This window comes from Procambarus clarkii, chromosome 43 (assembly GCF_040958095.1).
Source record: "Procambarus clarkii isolate CNS0578487 chromosome 43, FALCON_Pclarkii_2.0, whole genome shotgun sequence".
NCBI lineage: Eukaryota > Metazoa > Arthropoda > Malacostraca > Decapoda > Cambaridae > Procambarus > Procambarus clarkii.
The window spans coordinates 37,268,325-37,294,686 of record NC_091192.1 but is presented as its reverse complement, the minus strand read 5'-3'; the positions used below and the strand labels follow the sequence as shown (position 1 = coordinate 37,294,686).

At 44.3% G+C, this 26,362-nt stretch overlaps 1 protein-coding gene across 13 annotated transcripts in view; it reads right to left on the bottom strand.

Moving 5' to 3' along the window:
* Positions 1 to 235: 235 nt before the first annotated feature.
* The window catches only part of LOC123755794 (Inositol phosphate kinase 2), a 61,591-nt gene continuing 35,464 nt past the window's right edge, over positions 236 to 26,362 (bottom strand). For 12 of the 13 annotated variants that reach the window (XM_069300282.1, XM_069300285.1, XM_069300283.1 and 9 more), the window contains 3 exons: positions 19,166 to 19,281; positions 8,786 to 8,921; positions 236 to 2,374 (listed from right to left, as the gene is read on the bottom strand). In XM_069300282.1, coding sequence (XP_069156383.1) covers positions 2,019 to 2,374; positions 8,786 to 8,921; positions 19,166 to 19,281 — 608 coding nt within the window. In that variant the 3' untranslated portion in view covers positions 236 to 2,018. Of the gene's footprint in view, positions 2,375 to 7,679; positions 7,936 to 8,785; positions 8,922 to 19,165; positions 19,282 to 26,362 lie in introns of those variants that run through there. The other variant, XM_069300288.1, reaches the window with a different exon arrangement.

Sequence of the window (26,362 nt, the reverse complement as noted above, 5' to 3'; positions counted from 1 at the left end):
GGTATAAGCCAGGTATAATTTACAAATCCTAAGATCATTAGCATTATTGTTATTTCTTAAAAGTTCTAATATCAAACACCATTATTAAGTATTGGTCAAAATATTGTATTGTTATTGGCACAGTTCAAGTTTGTTATCGTCCTCTCTGAGGTGAGTTGGAGGATACAAAAATTTGTTAAAAAAAAAAAAAAAAAAAGGTAATCTTTCCCAGCTGACAAAAGAAAGCAAGACCAGATTAATGTTATCTTATATTAAAATTTATTAAAAGTATTACAAGTCTAAACTCTGATACTACTTACATACCGCAATCCTTACTAAAGTTGCAGGACACACTCAAAACAGAACAAATCACAATAGCACTAAAATCTGTGCAACTTTAGCTTAAATTCTATAAATAACTGACCATGTGGTACAAGTACACAAGTTTAAAACTACTGGTAATACTTTACAATTTTCTCTTGTAATGTAAACAACTTTTCCGAACTAATGTTTTTAAAATGTGTGTCGAGATCTTGAAAAATACAAATTTTGTACTGAGAGAAGCTTTTAAGAAAAGTTAATGATGATGTAGGTAGCAGGCTACTGTAGAAATGGAACTGTCCTCTACAAAAAGCCAATTCCATACATGGAATAATGGTTCCATGATTCCATACAGGAACCCTTTATCATCTTAGAATATTTACATTTAAAAGAAACCCATTCCATTGAACTAATAATGGTTGAAAGAGCAGTCACTTGACCTCGTAAACATACATAGTATAAGAGTACAAATAATCTGATTATCATATTGGTAACTTGCAAAGCAATTTAGGTTAATAAGTTGAGTGAAATTGCCACTTTCATCCCAAATGAGGCTTAAGTACATTTGTGATACAAAGTGTACAATATTTACATTTTCAAAATATATTAAACTGATGATTCAGTGAATGACAATGAAATGTTTTGAAATGGTGGAAGAACCTGATCCACAGAACTCCAGCGTGTACGTTAAGGACTAAGGCGCTGCTGTGCCCGATATTCCTCGAGTTGAGGGAACTATACAATACTATAATGGGGGCAACGCGTGAAATGTGAGAAGCTAAAATATAAATAATATTTTTCATAATACAGGGTACATGATTGTGTATTACTGGCCAGTTTAATACTATAAGTTATCTTCCTAAAAATGTCCCTGATCATGAGCAAACTATATTAGTAGATGAATTAAGAGTATCACAGTTTGTAATTCTACCAGATCGCTCACATACGGCAAATATCCAACCCGTCCTCTTAAAAATAAAGTTTCTTTTCGCTCGAATGCGCGCCATGGCCAAAAACGGACGTAATTTGAAATGAAATCGGTTTTCGAAAGTGATGTACTGTCCCGTTTTCTGTTTGAGTTGTCTGGCTTATTTGGTAAGGTTAGGAGAGGAAGCTTTCAATTAACGTTTTTCATGACGTTTTGAAACTTTAGGAGAATTTCCTACCCTCCTAACCTACCAGAGAACCCTTAACTGTTTTGGAAAAAAGTTCAAAATTTATTTTAATTTTTTTTTTTCATTTTCAAATTACATCCATTTTCGGCCATATGGGCAAGCGGGCAAATTCAGACATAATTTGTAAGAGAACAGATTGAAATATCAACCATCCTCACACTTGCGAAACTTGTCAAAATGCCTCGGCCTAATCTTGGCAGTCCCATTGTGAATTTTGTTTTTAAATGAATTATGATACTTGACTTTCCAATTTCCCAGAGTGCTACAATTACCTTAACCAACAGGTCTCATTACTTAATAACATATGCAATTAAACTGTTTAAGGTAAATATTACTGTAGCTTTAAATACCACGTTATTTACAAATATAGTAAACCAATGGATTAATATTTACAGATACGTATGTACTGTAAAATAAATTGCTGTATTATTAGATGTAACCAGCCAAGGCTCTATTGCACACTACACTTTATCTATGCCCATCCAACTACTAAGCCTTTGAAGAGTACAATAAATTACACTAACTGCAATGTATCAGTTAGCTTTACTGTTCTTTATTACTAAAAAACTTAATTAAGTTTTCCAAACCAAATATATAGTTTTCATCCCTTTCACCAGAGGAATGAAGGACATGGGCAAAATCTATCATCTTCACTCTTACTTTGGGTGTGAGCTCACACACACCTGGTTCACCATTTACTGCTGCTGTTACAGAATCATTACTTGATATTTTAGGTGTCTCTAGCTTAGCGGCATCATACAAAATGAGTACGGAACCACACCGTATCTTGTAACTACGTTGCTTGAGGAACCATTCATGAATGCACATGAGCTGTGTGACGAAAGCACAGCACAGACTGCTGCAGAAATTGGTGTCCTTCTGGCAGAATTTATCCAAGCCTGTCCAATAAAGTGAAGCATATGAGATTAACATCAGGTGGCATATGTAGTTAATATCAGATAGCACATTACAACAATCCACACACTACCACACAACAATCCACACATTTGGGTGGAGCAGGAAGCCACCCATAAAAACAAAATATTAAAGCAATGGATGTATGAAACAATTGTGAGGCTATGTATCCTACCTTCATGTACTCTGTCATTCCAAGAAAATAACATAATATCAACAGCAGTATTTGGGCCATTTCTAAAATTATAATTCAATACCTCTTAACAGATTCCACTCCAACTTGTTGGACATATTAGATTACCCTTCACAAACCACATCAATCACACTTTTATTCATTATATCTCGTACACTTGAGGGAACAATACAGTCCAGTACAATAGTGGAGTCGCATCTCTGCCAAATGCCAGGCCTTTTACCAAGTTTTTCACACATATTCCTTTTCATTTCTCTTCTCTATTTTTGCATTCACCTCATCAATATCTGATGACTTCCAATATCTTTACTCTGTAGATACTCATACTACTAGTACTAGTATTATCTATCTTTTCCAAGGATGTCTCTTAACCCTTAAATTGCACATATTGGGGGCCCGAAAGCAAAAAATATTTGAATTATGTAAAAATAACTTAAAAATGTTAAACAAATCTCCAACTTATTGGCTTCAGTGTCGTGAAACTTTCATCAAAATATTTTCAGAAATTGATTTCAGACGAATTTTTAAAAAATAAGAGCATTTTGTTGATCAGGAGAACACCTAATAACTGGAACTGGGGGATAATGCAGTAATAGAGATGCAAGCACCTGTCCGACACTCAAAGAAGAAGAAGAATTGTAGTAAGAAGTGTCCACAAAGTGGATATACAGCTGGTGCCTTTATATCTTGAGATGATTTCGGGGCTTTAGTGCCCCCGCGGCCCGGTCCTCGACCAGGCCTCCACCCCCAGGAAGCAGCCCGTGACAGCTGACTAACTCCCAGGTACCTATTTACTGCTAGGTAACAGGGGCATTCAGGGTGAAAGAAACTTTGCCCATTTGTTTCTGCCTCGTGCGGGAATCGCACCCACGCCACAGAATTACGAGTCCTGCGCGCTATCCACCAGGCTACGAGTAATTGCTGAGTAATACATAACACCACAAATAATAATAATGAGTAACTATGTTATTATGCTCTATTTTGTTATATATCATATACGTACATTGTCCAATGCTAATATATGCTACTTTCATCAATGTCCCAAAAATATTTTTGTTTTAGGGGAATTTTTTTTTTTTAAGATTTTAGTTATTCTTTCTCCTTTGTTTATTATCTGATTTTGTTGTAACGTCTACATCCTGGAGAGTGCATACCCGTCTCTAACTATGTCAACATAGAATGAAATTGTCAACAAATAAGTCAGTCAACTCACGGAACTTTGAACTTTGAATTTTTTTGGGGCTGATTTTTTCTCAGATATCAAATTCTATTTTCTTTGTCTCTTTGGGTTATTTTGATGATTAGGGACCATATTAGGGCTTTTTCACTTAAAGTATACCCTAAATATATCCCCTAAATCATCATTATAATTATAATAATTATACCTATATTTTGTTTTTGGGGATTTTTTTTTTCTTGACTTCAACACCTATTGACCTACAACTTTCATATATTTAGGTACGAATGCCAAAAAATGTTTATTAAAATATACAATTAAATTAACGAATTAGAACTACCGTTATTCATTGTCGATAACTTCAACTTCAATTATCTCTGAAACTAGAGTTTCAACTTTGAGCAACTTCTAAAATTCCAGTTTTTGACCGATTCTGTTCTACAATCCCTTGACAATGGATTTTTTTTACAAACACTATATGTTTGGAGTTATAAATTTTTTTTGGTCTAAATTTACCGCATATTTCAAATGCCATATTGACAATTTTTTTATAGTAAACTATACTGAAAACTTATTTTCTAATTTCATGAAAATAAAGATCATATGCTATTCTGAGAGAATAATAACACCAAATAAACAATTGGTGATAGTTTATATTTTTTATTCTGATTTGAAAATTTGGAATTTTCAATATTCAATTTAAAATTATTTATGATTCTCTTGTTTTTCAAAGTTACATTGTGATCACTTGACAAAGTTGGAGCATTTGCTTAGTTGATTATGCACAAAAAATTGGAAAGTGTTTGTGCAAGTTTTAAAACTTCATCTATGTCAAATCGTATAAAGTATGTATGTTTTGCGTGGTTTAAGGTTTAATGTTGTATCTTGCTCTCCTCTCCCACTATACCTCTTAATCATCTTCACAATTTTATCATCTCAAAATACACTTCTACTTTTTAATTCCATTATGTGACATAACCCCCTCTAATTAACCCCTGCCCCTTAACCCCCTCCCCTTATCCCCTGCCCCTTAACCCCTGCATACTCATCCTTAACGTTCCCACACCCACCAGTATCCTTCCTCCAGTCACTTTTATATTTCTTATAAATATAAAGAATTATTTATTTACCAAGGACCTCGCTCGCCCCTGACTCCCCATTTTTTATGCTACAAGTCTTTTTGATGAACCTTTCATTAGGTTTACTTCCTTAACCACTGCACTGTGCAACGCGCCTTGAGGCTCTCGACGGGTGGTGCACAACGTGCCTCAGGGATCTTATTGGTATAGCGTATCATTCAAAACTCCCACAGCTACACGGGGTTCACATCAGCTTCCTCAGGGCTCTTCTAAACAGACGCCATTAAAAAAAAATTGTGGGCAACATTCCAGGGTGTGAAGGCTTCAGTACTGAGTGAGCAACCAAGGCTGGTGCATGCAGCATGAGCTAACAGCATTGCTGTTCAGCTTTTGACCACAGCATCGCCTAAAATTTTCCAAATATATATGTATCTTGTTTTATTTAGCCATGAGAGTATTACAGAAGAGCCTGACTGTGATAAAGACTGTATATAATGTTCAGAAATCAGTGAATAAATGCTGTTCAAGATGTTCACAGTGCTAGCCACAGCACACTGCCATTATTTCGTCCATCTAATATTCTTCAAATGATTTCTCATGTTCCTTTATAAAATAAACATGTGGAAAATTATTCATTTACATGATTTAGTGACCAGGATTCTGATAATAGCAGGATTGTGGTGAGAATTAGCGATGTGAATTCGCAGTGGGAGGAGTACTGTTGGTGAGGGAGGGAGGGAGAGGTGGCGTCGACTGCTGGCTGGTGTGTGGCAACATGTTATTGTCTGGAATCACTATACCAGCTTTGTGGTTCGCTATGGGGAACACAAATGTAGATACTTATATATAACATGCGTATAGAGTGTAATAACAGCTAAAGGCTTATGTTTGGAGGAGCCATTTAGGTGATAGAATGAAGCTGTCATCTGCTGTATGACTTGGCACAGTGGCCACTATGCTGTTTGGACACCATACCAGCTTATTAGTATAGTTATGGTGAATAAAGCACGTAGATACTTATATATAATGTGTATGTATATATAGTGTAATAACACCATAAACAGTATTGTGGGAGGAGTAATATTGGCAAGTTAGATGTTGAAGGAGTGAGGGAGGGCTGGCTGAGTGTGGCAGCCCACTCTTGTTTTTTGGGCTCACCATACTAACATAGTGGTTCGTTATGGTGAACACATATGTAGATAGGTATATACAATGTGTGCATATAGTGCAATAGCAGCAAAAACACTGTCTGATTGATCGTAGAATATAATATACATGACACATACATGAGCCCCATAATTTTGAGCATAGTGATGTTCCATACATTGAACTATATAAATTCCACAAATTACACACTTTTGAATAATATTACAGTACAGCACAAAACCTGAGAAAAAACGAATGAGAAACATAAAAATAACTGTGAAACATTATATTCGCTGCAACTGCCGCCCCACTGGGTGGCGGGGCCTAGCGACCTTGAGCGCTCCATCGCTCAGCGCACATAATATGCTCAACTTCCCAGCTCCATCGCGGCTAAAGTATGTGACATACAATATTTTTTTTAGTTTTCCGTGATCAGAGATTGCATTTTAACAACATAAGAAGAGAAAATAATTTGTTTGAAAGAATTTATTTTCGGTGCACCACGGATGTGTTGTATTTTAATGCAGAGCAGTGCAGTGGTTAGGAAGCATGTTAGGCTTATTGGCGTCCCCCTAAACCAATGACTGTACTATACTTTCCATTGGATGCAATTCACAAGTTATTTAACTCCCAGGTGCCTATTTGCTGCTAGGTGAACAGATGCATCAGATGAAAGGAAATGTGCCAAACTATTCCTGTTCTACTAGAGTACTGAACCCAGGCTCCTTAAGTGTGAGTCTTGAACATAGACCACTGTATACAGTGGTCTATGTTCAGTACTGTACAGTGTAGCTTACCAAGCTTGGCATTTTGCATATTCCATAGATTACCATACAAACTGAGAATGTTAAACTATATTTCTGGCTTTTTTCACTTCTTTTTATTAAACACTTCCTTGTATTCACCCACATGCCATTAGTTTATAGCTCAACACAACCTTCCATTACAGTACTGTATTATACTGTGCCTTATGTACATTTGAGAGTACCCATCATCATGCCAGTATATACCTTATTATATATCTGGGTGGTACCATTTTACCTTGACAGTACCTTGTGTACATTTGTGAGGTACTGTTATGTGTGCCATCTGCGTACATGCCTTACCCACCTAGTATCATATTCCTCCCTGTAAATACGTAAAATGGCTTCCTCCTTCATTTCTAAAATGTCAATAAGGAGGCAGGAAGCCCAGAAATTTTAATTTGCTACATTTTAACTTTCTGCAGGGGAAGAATCCTAGTCATTTATTCAACATGCTGGGTGCCAGGTGCTGCTGCAGAGAGATTCATGCTAAGATTTGAGAGGGAAAGCAAGATAAATGGGCGCTTGCTAGCATAATTTACCAATGAGTTGTCCTAAGGTCACGCGATACACTGAAGGAACCCTGACTAGTGCAGGCAGCCACCTTGGGCGAAACTGCGCTCTGAATTATCAGAAAGGATGTTATGTGGTCAGCTCTGAGGAATTAAGAGTATTTCATGCGGTGTGAAGAGCCTTGGTGTAAGAATCTGAAGTAACGAAGGAGTGACAGATCAGAGTTTCCCGGGGAAGTATTCAGAGATAAAATTTGCACAAAGTTGAAACTCAGAAAATGTTTGTGATCTGGGATTACCTGTGGCTACCTGAATGGCTGGGCTCAGGAACCAAGTGGTGGTTACACTTCGCAGCCTCTTCATCCTCTATGCATCCATGTGAAATTATTGTGTAGTCCTGGTTAACATCAATCATCAAAAAGAAGTACAGGTGAGCAGTGCGAATTCCAAGTGACCAGTGAGGCAGTGCAGTGTGTGTGTATAGGATCACTGTTATTTCAGTGTAAAGCAGCAAGTGAACTCCAGCTGTGAGGAATGTGTAGAGTACCGTAGGGTGCTGCATCACTCTAGTTAGGATACCAACAAGCATGCCGTGCACCCAGTAAGGTATCAGTGATGTTCTGAGGCATGGTTGCCTGAAATGCATAAGTTACCATTGAAATTCTGAGGCATGGTTCCTTGACGTGTGAGTAGCCACTTGGACTCCTAGTGGGAGTAGTAGTGACATCCTGTGTGAGTGAAGGGGTCACCAGTCCACAGTTGTCGGTGCACAGAGGAGTATTGTTTTCGCTACAATTGATGAATAGTATGGTGGTTTTCTTGTGCCAATGAGAAAAATGTATCACTCATAGCTAGAAGAGTAAGGGGAGGCATGATAACCACCTACAAAATTCTCAGGGGAATTGACAGGGAGGACAAAGACAACTCTTCAGCATGGGTGGAACACGTACAAGGGGGCACAGGTGGAAACTTAGTACCCAAATGAGCCACAGAGAAATTAGAAACAATTTTTTCAGTGTCAGAGTAGTTAACAGATGGAATGCATTAGGCAGTGATGTGGTGGAGAAAGACTCCATACACAGTTTCAAATGTAGATTTGATAGAGCCCAGTAGCCTCAAGAATCTGTACACCAGTTGATTGACAGTCGAGAGGTGTGACCAATGAGCCAAAGCTCAACCCCCGCAAGCACGAGGTGAGTACATCTCACACCATATTTATAACATGGATGCTGTCATTTGACACTTACAGATACATAGGCAACATTATGTGCAGGACAGAAATACCACTTTCAGGAAGCCTGTTATGCTTATAGAGGTCATCCCCTGTCTAAGATGAGGCTATATGCACATTCACCCATCTAGTTTCTGGGCATACCCGGGAGTGCCTAACCTGACACTAGGTGACGTGTACATTATCTACCGTCTACATACAAAACAGCCAAGAACATACATTCACATACATGGGTCCACAGAGAACCAACTAACCTTCAAGTGTTTCAGAGATGGAGAGTTGTTTGCAGGTATTAGGTCGTAGTTCGGTGATCAAGCGACCACTTGCTGGATGAAAGACTCTAAGGCCTGTCACACAAAAGCCCAGTTCACTCTGAGTAGCATATTTGATCTGTAAATTTCCACACAAGAACAGTAACAATTATGAGCCATTGCAAGCATCTTATCTGGCAAACTGGATCACTACATTAACACCGGGTCATTACCAGTGCCTCAATACACCGGGTCATTACGAGTGCCTCAATACACCGGGTCATTACGAGTGCCTCAAGTAATACACCGGGTCATTACAGTGCCTCAAGTAATACACCGGGTCATTACGAGTGCCTCAAGTAATACACCGGGTCATTACAGTGCCTCAAGTAATACACCGGGTCAGTACAGTGCCTCAAGTAATACATCAGGCCATTACTAGTGATAGTGCTACAGGTCTTCCTCCACCATGATAGTACAGTGACTTTATACGAGGGACATTCTGTATTTAATGAGGGAGGGTTGTATTAATAAGTAAGGGCTGTATTTAATGAGGGATGGCTGTATTTAATGAGGGTGGGCTGTATTTAATGAGGGAGGGCTGTATTTAATGAGGGTGGGCTGTATTTAATGAAGGTGGGCTGTATTTAATGAGGGAGGGCTGTATTTAATGAGGGAGAGGCTGTATTTAATGAGGGAGGGCTGTATTTAATGAGGGGAGGGCTGTATTTAATGAGGGGAGGGCTGTATTTAATGAGGGAGGGCTGTATTTAATGAGGGAGGGCTGTATTTAATGAGGGATAGCTGTATTTAATGAGGGGATGGCTGTATTTAATGAGGGGAGGGCTGTATTTAATGAGGGAAGGCTGTATTTAATGAGGGAGGGCTGTATTTAATGAGGAATGGCTGTATTTAATGAGGGGAGGGCTGTATTTAATGAGGGAGGGCTGTATTTAATGAGGGTGGGCTGTATTTAATGAGGGAGGGCTGTATTTAATGAGGGATGGCTGTATTTAATGAGGGGAGGGCTGTATTTAATGAGGGAGGGCTGTATTTAATGAGGGAGGGTTGTATTTAATGAGGGAGGGCTGTATTTAATGAGGGTGGGCTGTATTTAATGAGGGAGGGCTGTATTTAATGAAGGAGGGCTGTATTTAATGAGGGAGGGCTGTATTTAATGAGGGAGGGCTGTATTTAATGAGGGTGGGCTGTATTTAATGAGGGAGGGCTGTATTTAATGAGGGTGGGCTGTATTTAATGAGGGAGGGCTGTATTTAATGAGGGTGGGCTGTATTTAATGAGGGAGGGCTGTATTTAATGAGGGTTATATTTAACGAGGGAGGGTTGTATTTAATGATGGAGGGCTGTATTTAGTGAGGGAAGAGCTGTATTTAATGAGGGAGAGGCTATATTTAATGAGGGAGAGGCTGTATTTAATGAGAGGCTATATTTAATGAGGGAGAAGCTATATTTAATGAGGGAGAGGCTGTATTTAATGAGGGAGAGGCTGTATTTAATGAGGGAGAGGCTGTATTTAATGAGGGAGAGGCTGTATTTAATGAGGGAGAGGCTGTATTTAATGAGGGAGAGGCTATATTTAATGAGGGAGAGGCTATATTTAATGAGGGGGAGGGCTGTATTTAATGAGGGAGGGCTGTATTTAATGAGGGTGGGCTGTATTTAATGAGGGAGGGCTGTATTTAATGAGGGATGGCTGTATTTAATGAGGGGAGGGGTGTATTTAATGAGGGAGGGCTGTATTTAATGAGGGAGGGCTGTATTTAATGAGGGGAGAGCTGTATTTAATGAGGGGAGGGCTGTATTTAATGAGGGAGGGCTGTATTTAATGAGGGATGGCTGTATTTAATGAGGGGAGGGCTGTATTTAATGAGGGAGGGCTGTATTTAATGAGGGAGGGTTGTATTTAATGAGGGAGGGCTGTATTTAATGAGGGTGGGCTGTATTTAATGAGGGAGGGCTGTATTTAATGAAGGAGGGCTGTATTTAATGAGGGAGGGCTGTATTTAATGAGGGAGGGCTGTATTTAATGAGGGTGGGCTGTATTTAATGAGGGTGGGCTGTATTTAATGAGGGAGGGCTGTATTTAATGAGGGTGGGCTGTATTTAATGAGGGTGGGCTGTATTTAATGAGGGAGAGGCTGTATTTAATGAGGGTGGGCTGTATTTAATGAGGGTGGGCTGTATTTAATGAGGGAGAGGCTGTATTTAATGAGGGAGAGCTTTAAATCTCTCATAATTCACTAATATATTCCCATATCTTTTTAATAATTAAAGTTATATTATTACAAATTATTGGACAGAATATTTCACTGGACAATATATTTAGCACAAAAATCAATATTCCCAACAAATAAGGCCCAAAGTTACAAGTCACAGCAACAATGTACGACAAATTAAGTCAAGAGAGTAAATGTGTGTTGTTTCCATATCCAACATAATTTGACAACAACATTCATCAAATGTTTTAACTGTTAACCCTTAAACTGTGCAAAACGTCATATGATGTGTGACATTGAAGGGGGGTGTAATTTGAAAAAAATATTTGAATCATGTAAAAATTACTAAAAAATGTTAAACAAATCTCCAACTTATTGGCTTCAGCTTCGTGAAACTTTCATCAAAATATTTTCAGAAATTGATTGTAGACGAATATTTAAAAAAAAAAAAAAGCGTTGAATGTAATGAAACGCCATTTTCTGGGTGAGTCCCAGAGGCTCTCCGGAGCTTACTAGGCTGATATGCTAATTTCAGACTTTGACATCAGTCATGTGTATGGAGTTTTTATGGGCCTACCGGGGACCACGAGCCAGAACCTGGCCCCCTCTAGAGAGGTAAGGGGAGCAATGGCCTATAGAAACCCCTGTGTGGTTGGAAGCATTCTATGTCTGCCATTGACCGGGTTAGGCACCCAGAAAGGTAAGCTTCCCAAAACAAACCCCTATTCTGGTGAAAATTGCAACCAAAAGCCAAACAAGTGGATAGAACTCCCAAAACAAAAACGAGCAAACTAATATGACGTCGTTGTCGTCGTGCCGCTGTCTGCGCAGCTCCCCCCTTTCCCGGGAAGGGGTAGCTCCAGTCCCACTGTGCCTGTGATCCACACCCCAGTTCTGAGGCTGGATGTCAAAACACACGAAAAAAACGCAGACTGGAGGGAGGGAGGGATGCCGGGAAGCCTCCGGGACTCGCCCAGAAAATGGCGTTTCATTACATTCAACGCTGGTTTTCTGGGGGAAGCCCCCTATGGCTTCCCGGAGCTAACTACCCACAGAGGAAAAGAATAGGGACTTACTCGGGAGGCAGTTGCTGCTCACTCCTCAACCCGAAGTCGAGACAACTGGCTGCATCCACCGACCCAAAGCGACACAGGCCCGACTGAGCCCCAGGAACGTTTACAAGGTAACGACCAGCCAGGACCCCGTTCAACCGCCAAAATCCCTGCGCCTGAATGTCAGCCCAGGACATATTGCCAAAGATAGCGGCAAGAGCCGCGAACTTGCGGATGTCATGGGCATGGGGATAGACCGCAGGCTGGCTAGCCTTAATAACCCTGCAAGCGACCTGGGAGACCCACACCCGCGAAGAGGGAAGAAGGGAAACTGGATCAACCCAAAGCATGTCCATGGACACAGAAGCCATGGCGCACAAATAACGGTGGAGAGCCGCAACCGGACATAAAACATGATGCACCCCCAGGCCTAACCAACCAGGCATCAACAACCCAGGGACCCCTCCTGAAAGCAGCAGTCTAATTCTTTGCCAGAAAAGAAGGAGAAGGCTGCAAACGAATAAACCAATCTCCCCGACCGAAGCAGAAACCTCTGCGCCGGAGGAGATCATGAAGCTCACCAACCCGACTCCCAGAGGCCAATGCCAACAGGAAAAGAGCCTTTGAAAAACAATCCGGAAACGAAGGGGTCACAACAAAACGAGGGGAAGAAAGAAAAGAGAACACTCTGTCCAAAGACCAGGACGGCTCAGGTGGCGCATGGAGCCAGATCGTCGACCCACAGGCGACTAGAAGCCTTCGAATAGCAAACCACACTGCTGCAAGCTCCCACATAGTGCTGTGGGCTCGACGGAAGGACAGACCCCACCGTCCCTAGCCGACCTGGTGAGCACTGGTCACAAAGTCCCAGCCGAGAGACAACGAGTCCGTGAACACATCGAGCAAAGGCTCGGGTAGGCGCCAAGGCACTGAACCCTGAAAAACCCGAAGAGGTAGCTGGCGACGCAGCAACTGATGCAAAGCCCCCGGGGACCGAACCCAGCGATCATGAGAGAGGTGGAAGGGACGTCCCCAAAAGAACCAGAACAGCCGATGAAGCCAAACCCAACCCAGTGGGTAGACCAGCATCGCAAAGTTCAGGCTCCCGCACAGACCCTCGAGCAACCGCCGGATAACCCGGGAACCCCCCAGAAAAAGGCACATGCAGGACTGCAGCTGCAGGAGAGACTCCGGAGGAAGAGACAAGGAAGCGGTCCGAGAGTCCCACACACAATGCCCAGCCAGGTCCGAACCTGGGAGGGAACCAGATGGGACTTCCTCCAGTTCACCAAGAACCCGAACCCGGTGAGCTGAGAAAGAACCAGATCCCTGGCCAGCAGACAAGCGGACTGGCGGGGAGCCCAAACCAGGCGGTCGTTGAGGTAGGCCAACACTCGAAGACCTAACAGATGCAGACGGGTCACCACGACCTGCGTGTGGTGGGTGAAAACGTGTGGTGCCAGGTTCAAACTGAACGGGAGACAACGAAAGCTGTAAGCATGAAGCCCCACAACAAAACCGAGCCAGTCCCTGAAACCCGGATGAATTGGGACGTGCCAATAAGCGTCCCGGAGGTCCAGGGACACCATCCAAGCGCCCGGCTCCAACAGGAGCCAAACCTGGGACAGCGTGGTCATCCGAAAGGAGGAGCAATGAACCCAGGGGTTCAGACATCACACGTCCAGAATGAACCGCAAGTCCGCGCAGTCTCGTTTCGGGACTGGAAACAGACGGGAAACCTATCTGAGTGACGTCGTCGTTTCGACCACGCCCAAGCAAACCCTCTCCAAGACGACCCGACAGGGAAAGAAGCCTGCCCTGCCAGCCCCGAACCCCCCACAGGGGGAGGGGCCACCCAACGCCACCAGAGGCCGTGCGAAACGACCCAAAACGCCCACAAATCGTAGGACCAGGCGTGAAACAGCGCAAGCCTTCCCCCCCTCGCCCCATCAATGGGGCGAACCACGAAAGGGCCGGTGCCCCTTATGAGACCCAGAACCTCACACAGAGCGAACACTGCACCGACCAGATGAAGGGGGGTCTGAAGGAGGAACCGAACCTGAACCCGACACCGGTGGCCTACCACGACGAGAGGAACCCAGAGCCTTGGCACGACCCTTCCGGGAAAGTTCACCACTGGACCCCTGGAGAACGAGCAAGTTCGATATAGGATGGCAAGAAGCCGAAGCAGCCTGTATATACCGCGCAATGGCGGAAGCCTCAAACAAGAGAGGACAAAAAGGGGAAGACATCCTAAGAGCCAAGGCCCAAGCGGATTCCACAGAGGAGGCAAGCACCGTCTGCCAACACACGAGCCGGAAAGCATAAAACAGAGCCACTGCATCTTGCAAGATCGGCGCGAAAAGCTTCAGCAAGGCAGCCGATGAGCGAGCCGTGAGGCCAAGGCGCTAGACCCAGGAACAGCCCCAAGAGCCCCCACATCCTCTGTGAGCCAGTTGGAAGACAGCTCCAGGAAGGAAAAGAAGTGCAAAGCTGCAACCAAAAGGCCCCGAGCTCGCAAGTCCTCCGCTACCTGCACCGCCGAAAGGAGGGGAACCTGCGCATGGCGCTGAATGACACCAACATTCCAGGAAAGGGCAGGAGCAAACAAGCACTCACTGAGGTGCTCAAGGTCGCTCCCCAGGAAAACCTGAAGCACTGTCGAAGCCTTCCACCACTCAAGCGTGCGGGAACGGCAGAAGGAGTGCCAAGTTTCCAAGGCAGACAGGACAGTCCGCCAGCCAGGACGACTCCGGAACCTCGTAACAGAGCCAGAAAGGGAACGAAGTCCCAAACCTGAAAGCCGAGTGATCCATTGCCGAGGCATAATCCGGGTCACGCAAGAGGTTTGCCACAAGGGCCGCCCGCACCGCAGCAGGTTGGATGTGATAAGCCGAAAACCTCTGGAAAGATGGAGCCGAAGCACCCAGGGGAACACAGAACCGAACTAGGGGAGGGGCAGACACCAAGTCCAACTCATATGTAGAGGGGGAAAAGAAAACCCCACTCCTTTTAACAGTAAGCCCCACTCAGAGGGTACAAAAACCCAGGCGGGGTCCAGCGAGGCTCAAGGCCCCCAAGTCAGCCCCTCCCCAGTCCCAGGGTCCTCCTCCACAGGACCCGGGGCTGAGTCCTCCCCCCAAGCACCGACCCCACCAGACAAGGCCGGCGCAGCCGTAGAAGGTTAGAATGAGGCCCATTGGTCAGACCCAGAGGCTCCGGTCGGGGGAGGAGACTCGAATGCCTCCGTCGCCACACCGGAAGGGGCATCCCCCGAGGCTGCCCAAATCTCAAGACCAACTAACCCCTGCCCCGACTCCGAAACCCTCCGACGTTTCGGGGCCGAAAACAGGGGAGGGGGACCAGAATGAACAACAGAAGGGGAAGGACTAGGAGGTGCAGACTGAACCAGGGTCGAAGCGACCCCCACCCCCAAGTCCGGGTTTCTATAGGCAAAACGGGGCAGCTGTGGGGCATCCGGATGAGCAACCAACCGAGCGCGTTGCAAAAAACGAAGCCTAGAATGCAACGCCTGCGCAGCCTGTACCCGAAGATGATCATCCTCAGATTGGGTAAATTAGGTCACCAGCAAGCAGCAATGCTCACAGGACTCAGGGTCGAAAGTGTTACCGACCCAACAGGCTGCATGACGGTGGCAAAAACAGTGAGCGTCGCCCTGAAACAAGGGGACCGAACAACCCTCAAACTCGCATGAAGCGAGGGGGGACTCCGGGGTCACATCCATCGGACCCACGCGTCCCCAAAGAGATTCCCAGGGTCCCGAGCATTTACTATAAGAGGACTCGCGCCCAGGTAAACCCAGGCAGGGTACTGCTAACCGGCACCCAAAACTACCAAACAAACTGTCTACAGTTGAACCCTAGGGACGTGTACGCTCACGGGGACCTAGCAGGGGGCACCACTAAGTATCAGGATGAGGTCAAACACCAGTGGCAAGTAGGGCAGAACCCTCTACCATGGCAAAAAGAAAAATAGAACCCCGCAAGAGGACAACGTACCCCAAGGAACAGAGCCGGCCGCTGTGATAGGTGACAACAAACTGCACAGCACCCTGCACCCGTTACCAGTGCAAAACTGCCTCCTACCCTAAGGTAAACTAGGTAGACAAAACACCCAAGTACCCAAAGGGAGGCCGGGAAACCGAGCAGTAAAACGGACACACAGAGGCAGACCTCGAGGAACTTGTGGAAGGTAACCCCAAGCTCCAAGGGCAGTACTTACAAGGCACCTAGGGTAGGGAACCCTAAGCACATGCAGCCTGAGTACTGAAGAATAACTCCTGGCTCTCTCACCCCTGGAGTACAGCCGCCACACACACAAGGCACAGCGCCACAAAAAGACCGGAGCCAGAGCACACAACCAAGCCGATAGCATCAGCCTCAAGAACTGGGGTGTGGATCGCCGGCTCAGTGGGTCTGGGGCTACCCCTTCCCCCTCCTGGGGAGGGAGAAGCTGTGCAGACAGTGGTAGGACGACGTGTGACGTCATACTAGTTTGCTCGTTTTTGTTTGGGGAGTTCTATCCACTCGCTCGGCTTTTGGTAGCAATTTTCACCAGAATAGGGTTTTGTTTTCGGACGCCTACCTTTCTGGGTGCCTAACCCAGTCGATGGCAGACATAGAATGCTTCCAATCACACGGGGGTTTCTATAGGCCATTGCTCCCCTTGCCTCTCTGAGGGGGCCAAGGTTCTGGCTCGTGGTCCCCGGTAGGCCCATAAGAACTCCGTACACATGACTGATGCCAAAGTCTGACATTAGCATATGAGCCTAGTAGGCTCTGGGAAGCCGTAGGGGCTTCCCCAAGAAAAGAACGTTTTGTTGATAAAGAAAACAGCTCCTATTAACTGGAACTGATGGATAATGCAATAATAAGAGACACGCACAAAGAAGAAGAATAGTAGTAAGAAGTGTCCACAAAGTCAATATACAGCTGGTGCCTTTATAGCATTGATGAGTAATACATAACACAAATAATAATGATTAATTATGTTATTATGCTCTATTTTGTTATATATCATATAAATACATTGCCCAATGTTATTATTAGTTACTTTCAACAATGTCCAAAAAATATTTTTTTTAGGGGAAATTTTTTTTTTAGGTTTAAGGTTTTTCCTCCTTTGTTTATTATTTGAATTTGTTTTAACCTTTACATCCTGGAGAATGTATACTCGTCCCTAACTATGTGAAGCCAGAATTAAATTGGTCAACAAATATATCGGTTACAACTCTCAGAACTTGGAACTTGGATTGTTTTTTTGGCTGATTTTTTTCACAGATTTCAAACTCTATTTTCCTTGTTTCTTTAGGTTGTTTTGATGATTAGGGACCAGATTAGGTTTTTTTTTACTTATATAAAGTATACCCTAAATATATTCCCTAAATCATTATAATTATCCCTATATTTTTTTTTTTTTCGGGGGGGGGGGGGGGGGGTGTGATTTTTTCTTGACTTCATTTCTACACACATTGACCTACAACTTTCACATACTTGAGTATGAATGCCAAACAGTGTTTATTACAACATAAAAGTAAATTCATGAATTAGAACTGCCTTATTCATTGTCGATAACTTCAACTTCAGTTGAAGTTATAAGTTGAACTTCTATAACTAGAATTTCAACTTACTTCAGTATCCAAAAATCTAGTTTCTGACTGATTCTCATCATTTTACATATAGTGTGCACAGCTGTCTGTTCTACAATTCCTATAGAATTGATTTTTCATAAACTCTAAACGTTTGGAGTTATAAATTTTTGTTGTCTAAATTGGCGCGTATTTCAAATGCCATATTAACAAAAATTTTTTTACAGTAAACTATACTGAAAACCTATATTCTAAATAAATGAAAATGAAGATCATATGCTATTCTGAGAGCATAATAACACCAAATGAACAGTTGGTGATATTTTTATATTTTAGCAGCTGATTTCAAAATGTGAAGTTTTCAATATTCAATTTTATAATTAATTTTTATTTTCTTGTTTTTCAAGTTACACTGGTATCATTTAGACAAAGTTGAAGCATTTGCCTAGTAGATTATGCACAAAACATTTGAAATTGTTTCAGAAAATTTATGGAACTGAGTTCAAAGTCACACACATGACATTTTGTGCAGTTTAACACTATCGGCTGCGCCACACGCGCACCGCAGACTTTGACATCATGGGGCTATTGGTGTGGGCAAGCGTGCGGCAACGCCTAAATGTGTATACTCGTTTCAGTTTTCTCACCTTAATTCTTGTGCTACGTCATTCGTTTTGGTATCATTGTGTTCGCAATGAAATTCCCTGCAGATGTATATGCATATAATGTCCAAAAGCCTGGCGAGACTCCCCGCAGCAAAGCCTAAAGTTACCCGTGAACGAGCACCAATTTGCACACCACAACCTAATGTGTATACTCGTGCAGTTTGTTAACGTCAATTTTCATGGTACATCGCTCATTTTGGTATCAAATTGTTCACAATATAAAGGCACGCATTTTAAAACTAGTTCCATAATAATGGCACAATAAATAGAATTTTAACAAATATTTAAAAATTCAAATTTAGACCCAAAAACGTATTTATAATCTTTCAAGTGTTCTGACATCAAGTTTCGTGTTACATCTTTCATTCTGGTATCAAATTGTGCGCATTCTAAAGGCGTGTATTTTGAAACTACCCCGAGGTCGATCGGATAAAAAATGAATTTTATACAAATATTTTTGTTATGGATGCGAGTCCTGTCCACGGCTAGGACTCAAGAGAAAAAAAATAGACGTGATCGGTGTCCAAAGCGAGCGATAGTGTTAAGGGTTAAGTATACAAGCATGATAGCCAAAGGCAAGGAATAACTCGAGAGAAATATCTTTAATGCAGTGTAGCTAGGACAAGCTTCATAGCACACCGACGGGGTATTTGGAATACTACAGTAGCTAGATAATGAAGAGAGGAAACTATCAATACAGAACACAACCCTAATTTATCCAACACTTCAAACTTTTTGGCAATTTTTTCCAAGTCACTGATAGCCTCTGTACCTTATAACTATACTTTATATTGAAGAGTAAAAAAATAGCTGGTACCTACCCTTTGTTTATTCTTTTCTTGGCCTGGGTAGTAGAAGTTACTGCCCATTTTGATGTCTGCCACACAAGGAAGATCAAAGCCTGCAGCCAAGTCTTCCAGGATCAAGTGAGGAATGACTGTACAAAGAAAGATTTACAGTAATATTTGCACTGAACAAAACACTTTTGTACTTCACTATCCCATTGTATTTCCTAGTAAATGGTGATGGAACAGATGCCAAAGCCTGATAGTGATTTTAACCTCCCTAATAGGATGATTAACTACATAACCTTCCTTGGACTACACAACTATATGAAAGTACTACAATGAGATGAATAAGAAAAAACCAGCGTTGAATGTACTGAAATGCCATTTTCTGGGTGAGACCCAGAGGTTCCCCAGAGCTATCCAGGCTGATATGTATATTATTAGACTGGCATCAGTCAGTGTGAATGGCGTTCTAGACCTACCGGGGGCGAGCCAGAACCTGGAGAGGCATGAGGAGCAATGGCCTATAGAAATGCACATGTGTAATTAAGTGTAGCTGCAGGACGAGAGCTATGCTCGTGGTGTCCCGTGTGTGGAGCATTCTGCATCTGCCATCAACCGGGCCGGGCACCCAGAAAGGTAGGCGCCCCAAAACAAACCCCTAATCTGGTTAAAACTACTACAGAAAACTAACAAGTAAACAGAACTCCCTAATTGAAAAACGAGCAAACGAGCATGACGTCATACTTGTCGCGCCGCTTGTCTGCGTAGCTCCCCCGCCCTGGGAGGGGAAAGGGGAAGCCCCAGACTCGTCGCGCCGGCTATCCACCTGTCAGTTCGAGGCTGGATGTCAAAACACGACCCCACTGACTGGGGGGAGAGAGGGTTGCCGGGGAGCCTCCGGGTCTCACCCAGAAAATGGTGTTTCATTATATTGAACACAGGTTTTCTGTGGGGAGCCCCTTTGGCTCCCTGCAGCTACCTACCCAAAGCCACGAACAAAAGAGAGACAAGCCCGGTAGGTGGAAACCCCGCACTTAAAAACCCCCAAAGCAAGACAACAGGCAACACCGAAAGGACCCCGCAGACGACCCGGGAGACCTGAACCCCAGAACAGGGACGAAGGGAGCCCCGGGCAACTCAAAGCGTGTCTATGGCCACAGAGGCCATGGCACGCAGGCAATGCCCGAGAGTCACAACCGGACACAAGAAGATGCACCCCTGGCCAAAACCAACCAAGCAACCACCCCAGGGACTCCTTCGGAAAAACAGCCGATCCAATCTCGCCAGAAAAAGAAGAATGGCTGCAATAAATAAACCTAACACCAGAACCCAAAGGAGCAGAAACCTCTGAGAATCGTTCTAGAACCAAAGGGGCTACAACAAACCGAGGAAAAGAGATAAGAGCATTGTGTCCAAAGACTACGATGGCTCAGGCGGCGCATGAGCAGGCCAGAGGTGAAACAACGCCCGAGACAGCTTGCGAAACAGTGCAGAAAGAACATCAAAATCGAAAGCAAGCCATAGCGGCTCTGCCAGCGCTGCACGATACGAGGCAACAGAATGCGGCATACGAAGACGGTCCTGAAACAACCATGAGAGAAAAGAACAAGACCACCTCAACAAAAAGCAAAGTATACCTATGAAGAGGCAAAAAGAAAAAGGAAGGACCGCCAGGAAACCCCATACTGCCACCTCGATGAAGTACGCAGGTGGGAGGCCGTCAACAAAGCCACCTGATCACCAACAGGAGGTGATAGACTCGAGTCAAAATCACCAGACGCGAAGGCTTGAGGAGAAGACCAAACCAGCCCCGTAAAGGATTGGACCGAGCATCTGAAAGAGGCGGAGCCGTGTGAAACCCCTACAATAATAAAGCAAGACAGACACCAAGTAAGCAGCACCTGAAACCAAGGCTGTCAGGGAACCAGATGGAATATCCAGCAGGGCACCAGGAATCCGAACCTGGTGAGCTGGGAAAGAACCAACCCAGGGCGAGCAGACAGGCCCTGTCCGGGAGGATCCCCCCCAGGACCCTTGAAGGACCAACAAGGCTGATAACGGATGACAACGTGAAGAATCCGCTTGCAGAAACAGCCCAACCGCAAACCCCGCAAACAGCAAGGAAAAAAACCAGCGTTGAATGTAATGAAACACAATTTTGTGGGTGAGTCCCGGAGGCTCCCCGGAGCTATCCATGGCTGATATGGATACCCTAACTATTTTGCATCAGTCGATGTGGGTGGAGTTCTAGGCCTACCGGGGACCACGAGCCAGAACCTGGCCCCCCTCAGAGAGGCACGGGGAGCAATGGCCCATAGAAATGCACATGTGATTTGGAGCATTCTATATCTGCCATCGACCGGGACAGGCACCCAGAAAGGTAAGCGCCACAAAACAAACCCCTATTCTGGTTAACAACAAAAATCGACAAACGAGTGGACAGAACTCCCCCAGGAAAACGAACTAACAAGCATGACGCTAGCTTCGCCGCTAGCTTCCTCTTCGGGGGTTTGGGGGTTCAGTGCCTTGGCACCTACCCGAGCCCTCGCTCGACATGTTCATGAACGAGTCGTCTCTCGACAGTGCTCTCCAGGCCGGCCAGGGGCGATAGGATTCCGTCCTCCCATCGGGCTAACAGCACAACGTGGGAGTTTGAGGCGGTTTGACTTTCGCTTCAGAGGGTTTGGGTCGCTCGGGGTTCAACCATTCAGCTCCATTCAGACTGTTCTCCAGTGGTTCATTGTCTGAACCATGGAGGGTTCCCTTCGGTCCTTACCTCTTTGAGACAGGTCACTTCAAGTGGCTCGTCTGCTTGCTTCTCGGGGGGTTTGGCTCTCCGTGCGATTCATATCCGAGGAGTGTCCAACGTCCTGGCAGACTGCCTGTCCCAGTTCATTCCTCTGTCCACAGATTGGATGGTTGAAGCCAACTCCTTCAGTTGGCTCTCCCGGCAGTACAAACTCCCGGACGTGGACCTGTTCGCGTCAGCGTGGTCTCAGCATCTCCCGATCTACACGGCACCCTTTCCCGACTGTGAGGCTGTCATGGTGGACGCCTTTTGGAGGGACTGGTCGAGGTGGGGTTACCTATACCTCTTTCCCCCAGTCCAGCAGTTGCTTCAGGTTCTGGACGAGAGAACAGAACTTCAGTTGGCGTTCTACCAAGGGAGAGAAGTCCTCATGGCCCCTTAGTGGCCAGCCCAGCCTTGGTTCCAGGCACTGCTTGCTCGGTGTGCGAACCCCGGGGTGTTTTCCACGGTTCCACCTTTTCCAGCTGGTTGGACCTGTACAGTACACTGATCTGGTCTTCTCCTCCTCCTCCGCTCTTCACGTCTGGTCTTTTTGATGTGGGTTTATCACCAATTGTATGGTGGTCAGGTGGCTTCATTGATGGTGTTCCACCTGAGAGCTTTGTCTTGACGACAGTATGAAGTTTTCTGGCGTTCTTTCCGCCATTTTCTTTCTCTCTTTGTAGGTTGTCTTGTCCTTTCTGTTTTGTCTTTTCAGGACCATTATTTAATGCCTAATACTATCGCCTCATCTCGTGTGGTGCTGGTGGAGCCACTCTAGCTTGTGTTCGGGGTGGATGTTACTTCTGTCTGACCACACAAACCGGCCGAAGGTTTGACCAAACAAACCGACCACCAGGACCGAAAGAGCAGAAACCCCTGCGTCGGAGGAAAGAATGTAGCTCACTGACCCGACCCCCAGAGGCCAATGCCAATAGTAACAAAGCCTCGGAAAAACAATCTTGAACCGAAGGGAGCACTACAAACTAGCCCTCAAGTTTGTTTTTCCGAGGCTCTGTTACTGTTGGCATTGGTCTCTGGGGGTCAGGTCGGTGAGCTACATTCTCTCCTCCGGCTCAGGGGTTTCTGCTCTTTCAGTCCTGGTGGTCGGTTTGTTTGGTTGCAGCCTTCTCCTTTTCTGGCGAAGAATGAGATGGCTGTTTTCCGGAGGGGTCCTTGGATCATTGATACTTGGTTGATCAGGCCGGGTGTGCATCACGCGTTGTGTCCGGTTGAGGTTCTTCGCAGTTACCTGCATGCTTCGGCTTCGGTGGCTGCGAATATGCTTTGGGTTGATCTGATTTCTCTCGTTCCCTGTTCCAGGGTTCAGGTCTCTCAGGTCCTCCACAGGATTATTAAGTCTATCCAGCCTGTGGTCTATCCTCGTGTCCATGCCGGTAGATGGTTTGCTGCACTGGCTGCTGTATTTGGCAACATGTCCTGGACTGATATTCGGGCACGGGGATTTTGGAGGTCGAACAGGGTCCTGGCTGCCCATTATTTGGTTAATGTTCCTGCTCCTGGGTGTTCCTGTGTTGCTTTGGGTCGCAGGTTGCAGCCTGTTGTCTCAACTTCACATTGAGGAGTGTGTGTGGCAGCCGGCTCCCAGGTAGGTTTCCTTTTTTATTATTTTTGGTTATGTAGCTTCAGGGAGCCAAAGGAGCTCCCCCACAGAAAACCAGCATTGAATGTAATGAAACACCATTTTCTGGGTGAGCCCCAGAGGCTCCCTGGCAACCCTCCCTCCCTCCTGTCGGCATTTTTTTTGCGTTGTTTGATGCTTAGCTTTCGAACTGGAGTGCTGGGCAGCCAGCACAGGGAAGTCCGTGACTCCCCCAGCTCCCCCTCTTGGGGAGGGGAGGGCTGCCCAGACGAGCGCCACAACAGTGGAGCGTGACGTTTGCTTGTTTCCTTGGGACTGAAGGGAGTTCTGCCCCTTTTTTTTTAATTTATAGTTGTACTTTTCTTACCATGTGGGATATGTTTTGTTATGCCTACCTTTCTGGGTGCCTAATCCCGGTCGATAGCGGATAAGGAAACCCCCCAACCACACGGGGGGGGGGGGGGGTCCAGGGTCATTGCTCCCTGAAACCTCTGAGTGGTCCCCAGTAGGCTGAACTCCATAGACTAATGCCCCGGTCTAATATATCACACATTAGCGCGATAGCTCCAGGGAGGCTCCGGGGCTCGCCCAGAAAATGGCTTTTCGTTACATTCAATTACATTCATTTTTTTTCCGTTATCTAATTATAAATTCATTGTGGTTATTATAACTCTTGTTCCATTATTTCAGATAATTGTCGTGTATTACTTCCATGCACTTGTCATTGACACATGATGATAATTTTGTTTTAAGCAATACTTTTTAAGTACGTATTGTTCTTATCTGATACTGTACATAGACATGTATATGTTCTTCATGCTCTTGCTCCAATTAATGCATTGTTACCATGATTTTTCACCGAGTAAGATTATGTTCTAATTTTTGTGCACATGCCGAACGGTGTCAGTATTAATGCACACCCGATCTGTCTTTTAATGTGTAATCTGATATTTTACATGCAAGTTATTATTGTATGCCACCAAGGTCCTTCAGAATCCATGTACAGTATTAGCTAGATAAAGTTTTGTCAACAAGGAACGTCGACTTGGTAGCACGTCCGAGTGGTGTCAGACTTTAAATTGTAAGCGGTTGGAGTATAGCCAATTGCAGAGGCAGCTAGGCCTCTGACGTCATTTCCTACAGAGCCGACAGGTCTGCTCTTAAGTGGCTGCTGGCAGTATTGCACAGACCCATGACAGGGTAGGACATCAGTGCTTCAGAACTATCTTATTACCATACTCAATAAAGTCCTGTGAACCGATCTACAGTGTCTCTCTCTTCAGTCTCAAGTAAGATCCAATCAACAACCAACCAAGCACAAATACTGGGATGAATACAAAGGCAATGAAGAACCCTCAAACTCAAAGAAGAAAAGAGTGGGCCGTGAAGAGGTATCCATTATACAACAGAGCCTGCAGGGGTTTTCCAAGGCCTGTAGGGTGAACGAGCCCGACACAAAGCCCAGGCACTGGGGCCCGCTATGCCAGTAAACCCCTGTCGATGCAGACAACCAGACCACTAAATACAAATACAAATATTTATTCAGGTAAAGTACATACATACAAGGTGAAATACAAAAGTTGATGGATTTATAGATAGAGCTAATACATACAATGCCTAAAGCCACTATTATGCAAAGCATTTCGGGCAGGAAAAACACTAAGACTAAAACTTAATACTAATCGAGATTAAAGTATAAATTATGTTGAGAAAAATAAGAAAAAAATGAAAAAAAAGGGGGGGGGGGAACATGGCAGAAACAAGCAAAAATACAATTTAGTCAACAAACAGCATTTTTAAAATCGTAGACATGGGTTGACATTTAGGGGTGAGGTAGGTTACATTGAGTTAATTAGGTGGTACTTAGTTTTTATCTTAAACTGGTTGGGAGAGGTACAGTTATTAACATAATTGGGAAGGTCATTCCACATTCGAGGTCTCTTGATTTGTAAAGCATTTCTAGTTTGACTAAGTCGTACTCTTGGAATATCAAATAGGTATTTGTTTCTGGTGTGGTGCTCATGGGATCTGTTACAACCTTCTAGGAAACTTTTAAGGTCAGGATTGACATTACAGTTCAGCATTTTATATACTGTATATAAAATACACATGAGAGGATGTGCAGTGACTTGATATCTAACATATTCAGAGATTTGAGTAAGGGTACTGAGTGATGTCTAGGGCCAGAGTTAAATATTGCAGCTAATAGCAGCTTTGTGTTGAGTAATTAGAGGACGTAAATGATTTTGGGTAGTAGAACCCCAAGCACAAATACCATAGTTGAGATAAGGATAGACGAGAGAGTAATAGAGTGTCACCAGGGCAGGGCAAGGTACATAATATCTGATCTTAGAGAGAATGCCAACAGTTTTTGAAACTTTTTTTCATATATTTAGAATGTGTCCCTGGAAATTCAGCTTGTGGTCAATGAGAACGCCAAGGAATTTGCCATCTACTTTGTTACAAATTTGGGTATTGTTAATCCTGAGATTTATTTGATTTGAAGATTTATTGCCAAACAAAATACAGGTATAGAAAGTTTTGTCAATATTGAGGGTGAGTTTGTTAGCCAGTGATGGACTTTATTTAGCTCAGTATTCACTGTGACATTTAGAGCAAGGGGGTCAGGACTGGAGTAAATGAAGGTCGTGTCGTCAGCAAATAGAATTGGTTTGAGTTGTTGGGAGGCATTTGGAAGGTCATTAATGTAGATGAGAAAGAGGAGAGGGCCAAGTATGCTGCCCTGGGGAACACCAATGTTGATGGGTAGGGTGGGAGAAATTGAATTACTCACAGAAACATATTGGAGCCTGTCAGTAAGGTAAGACTTTAGGTA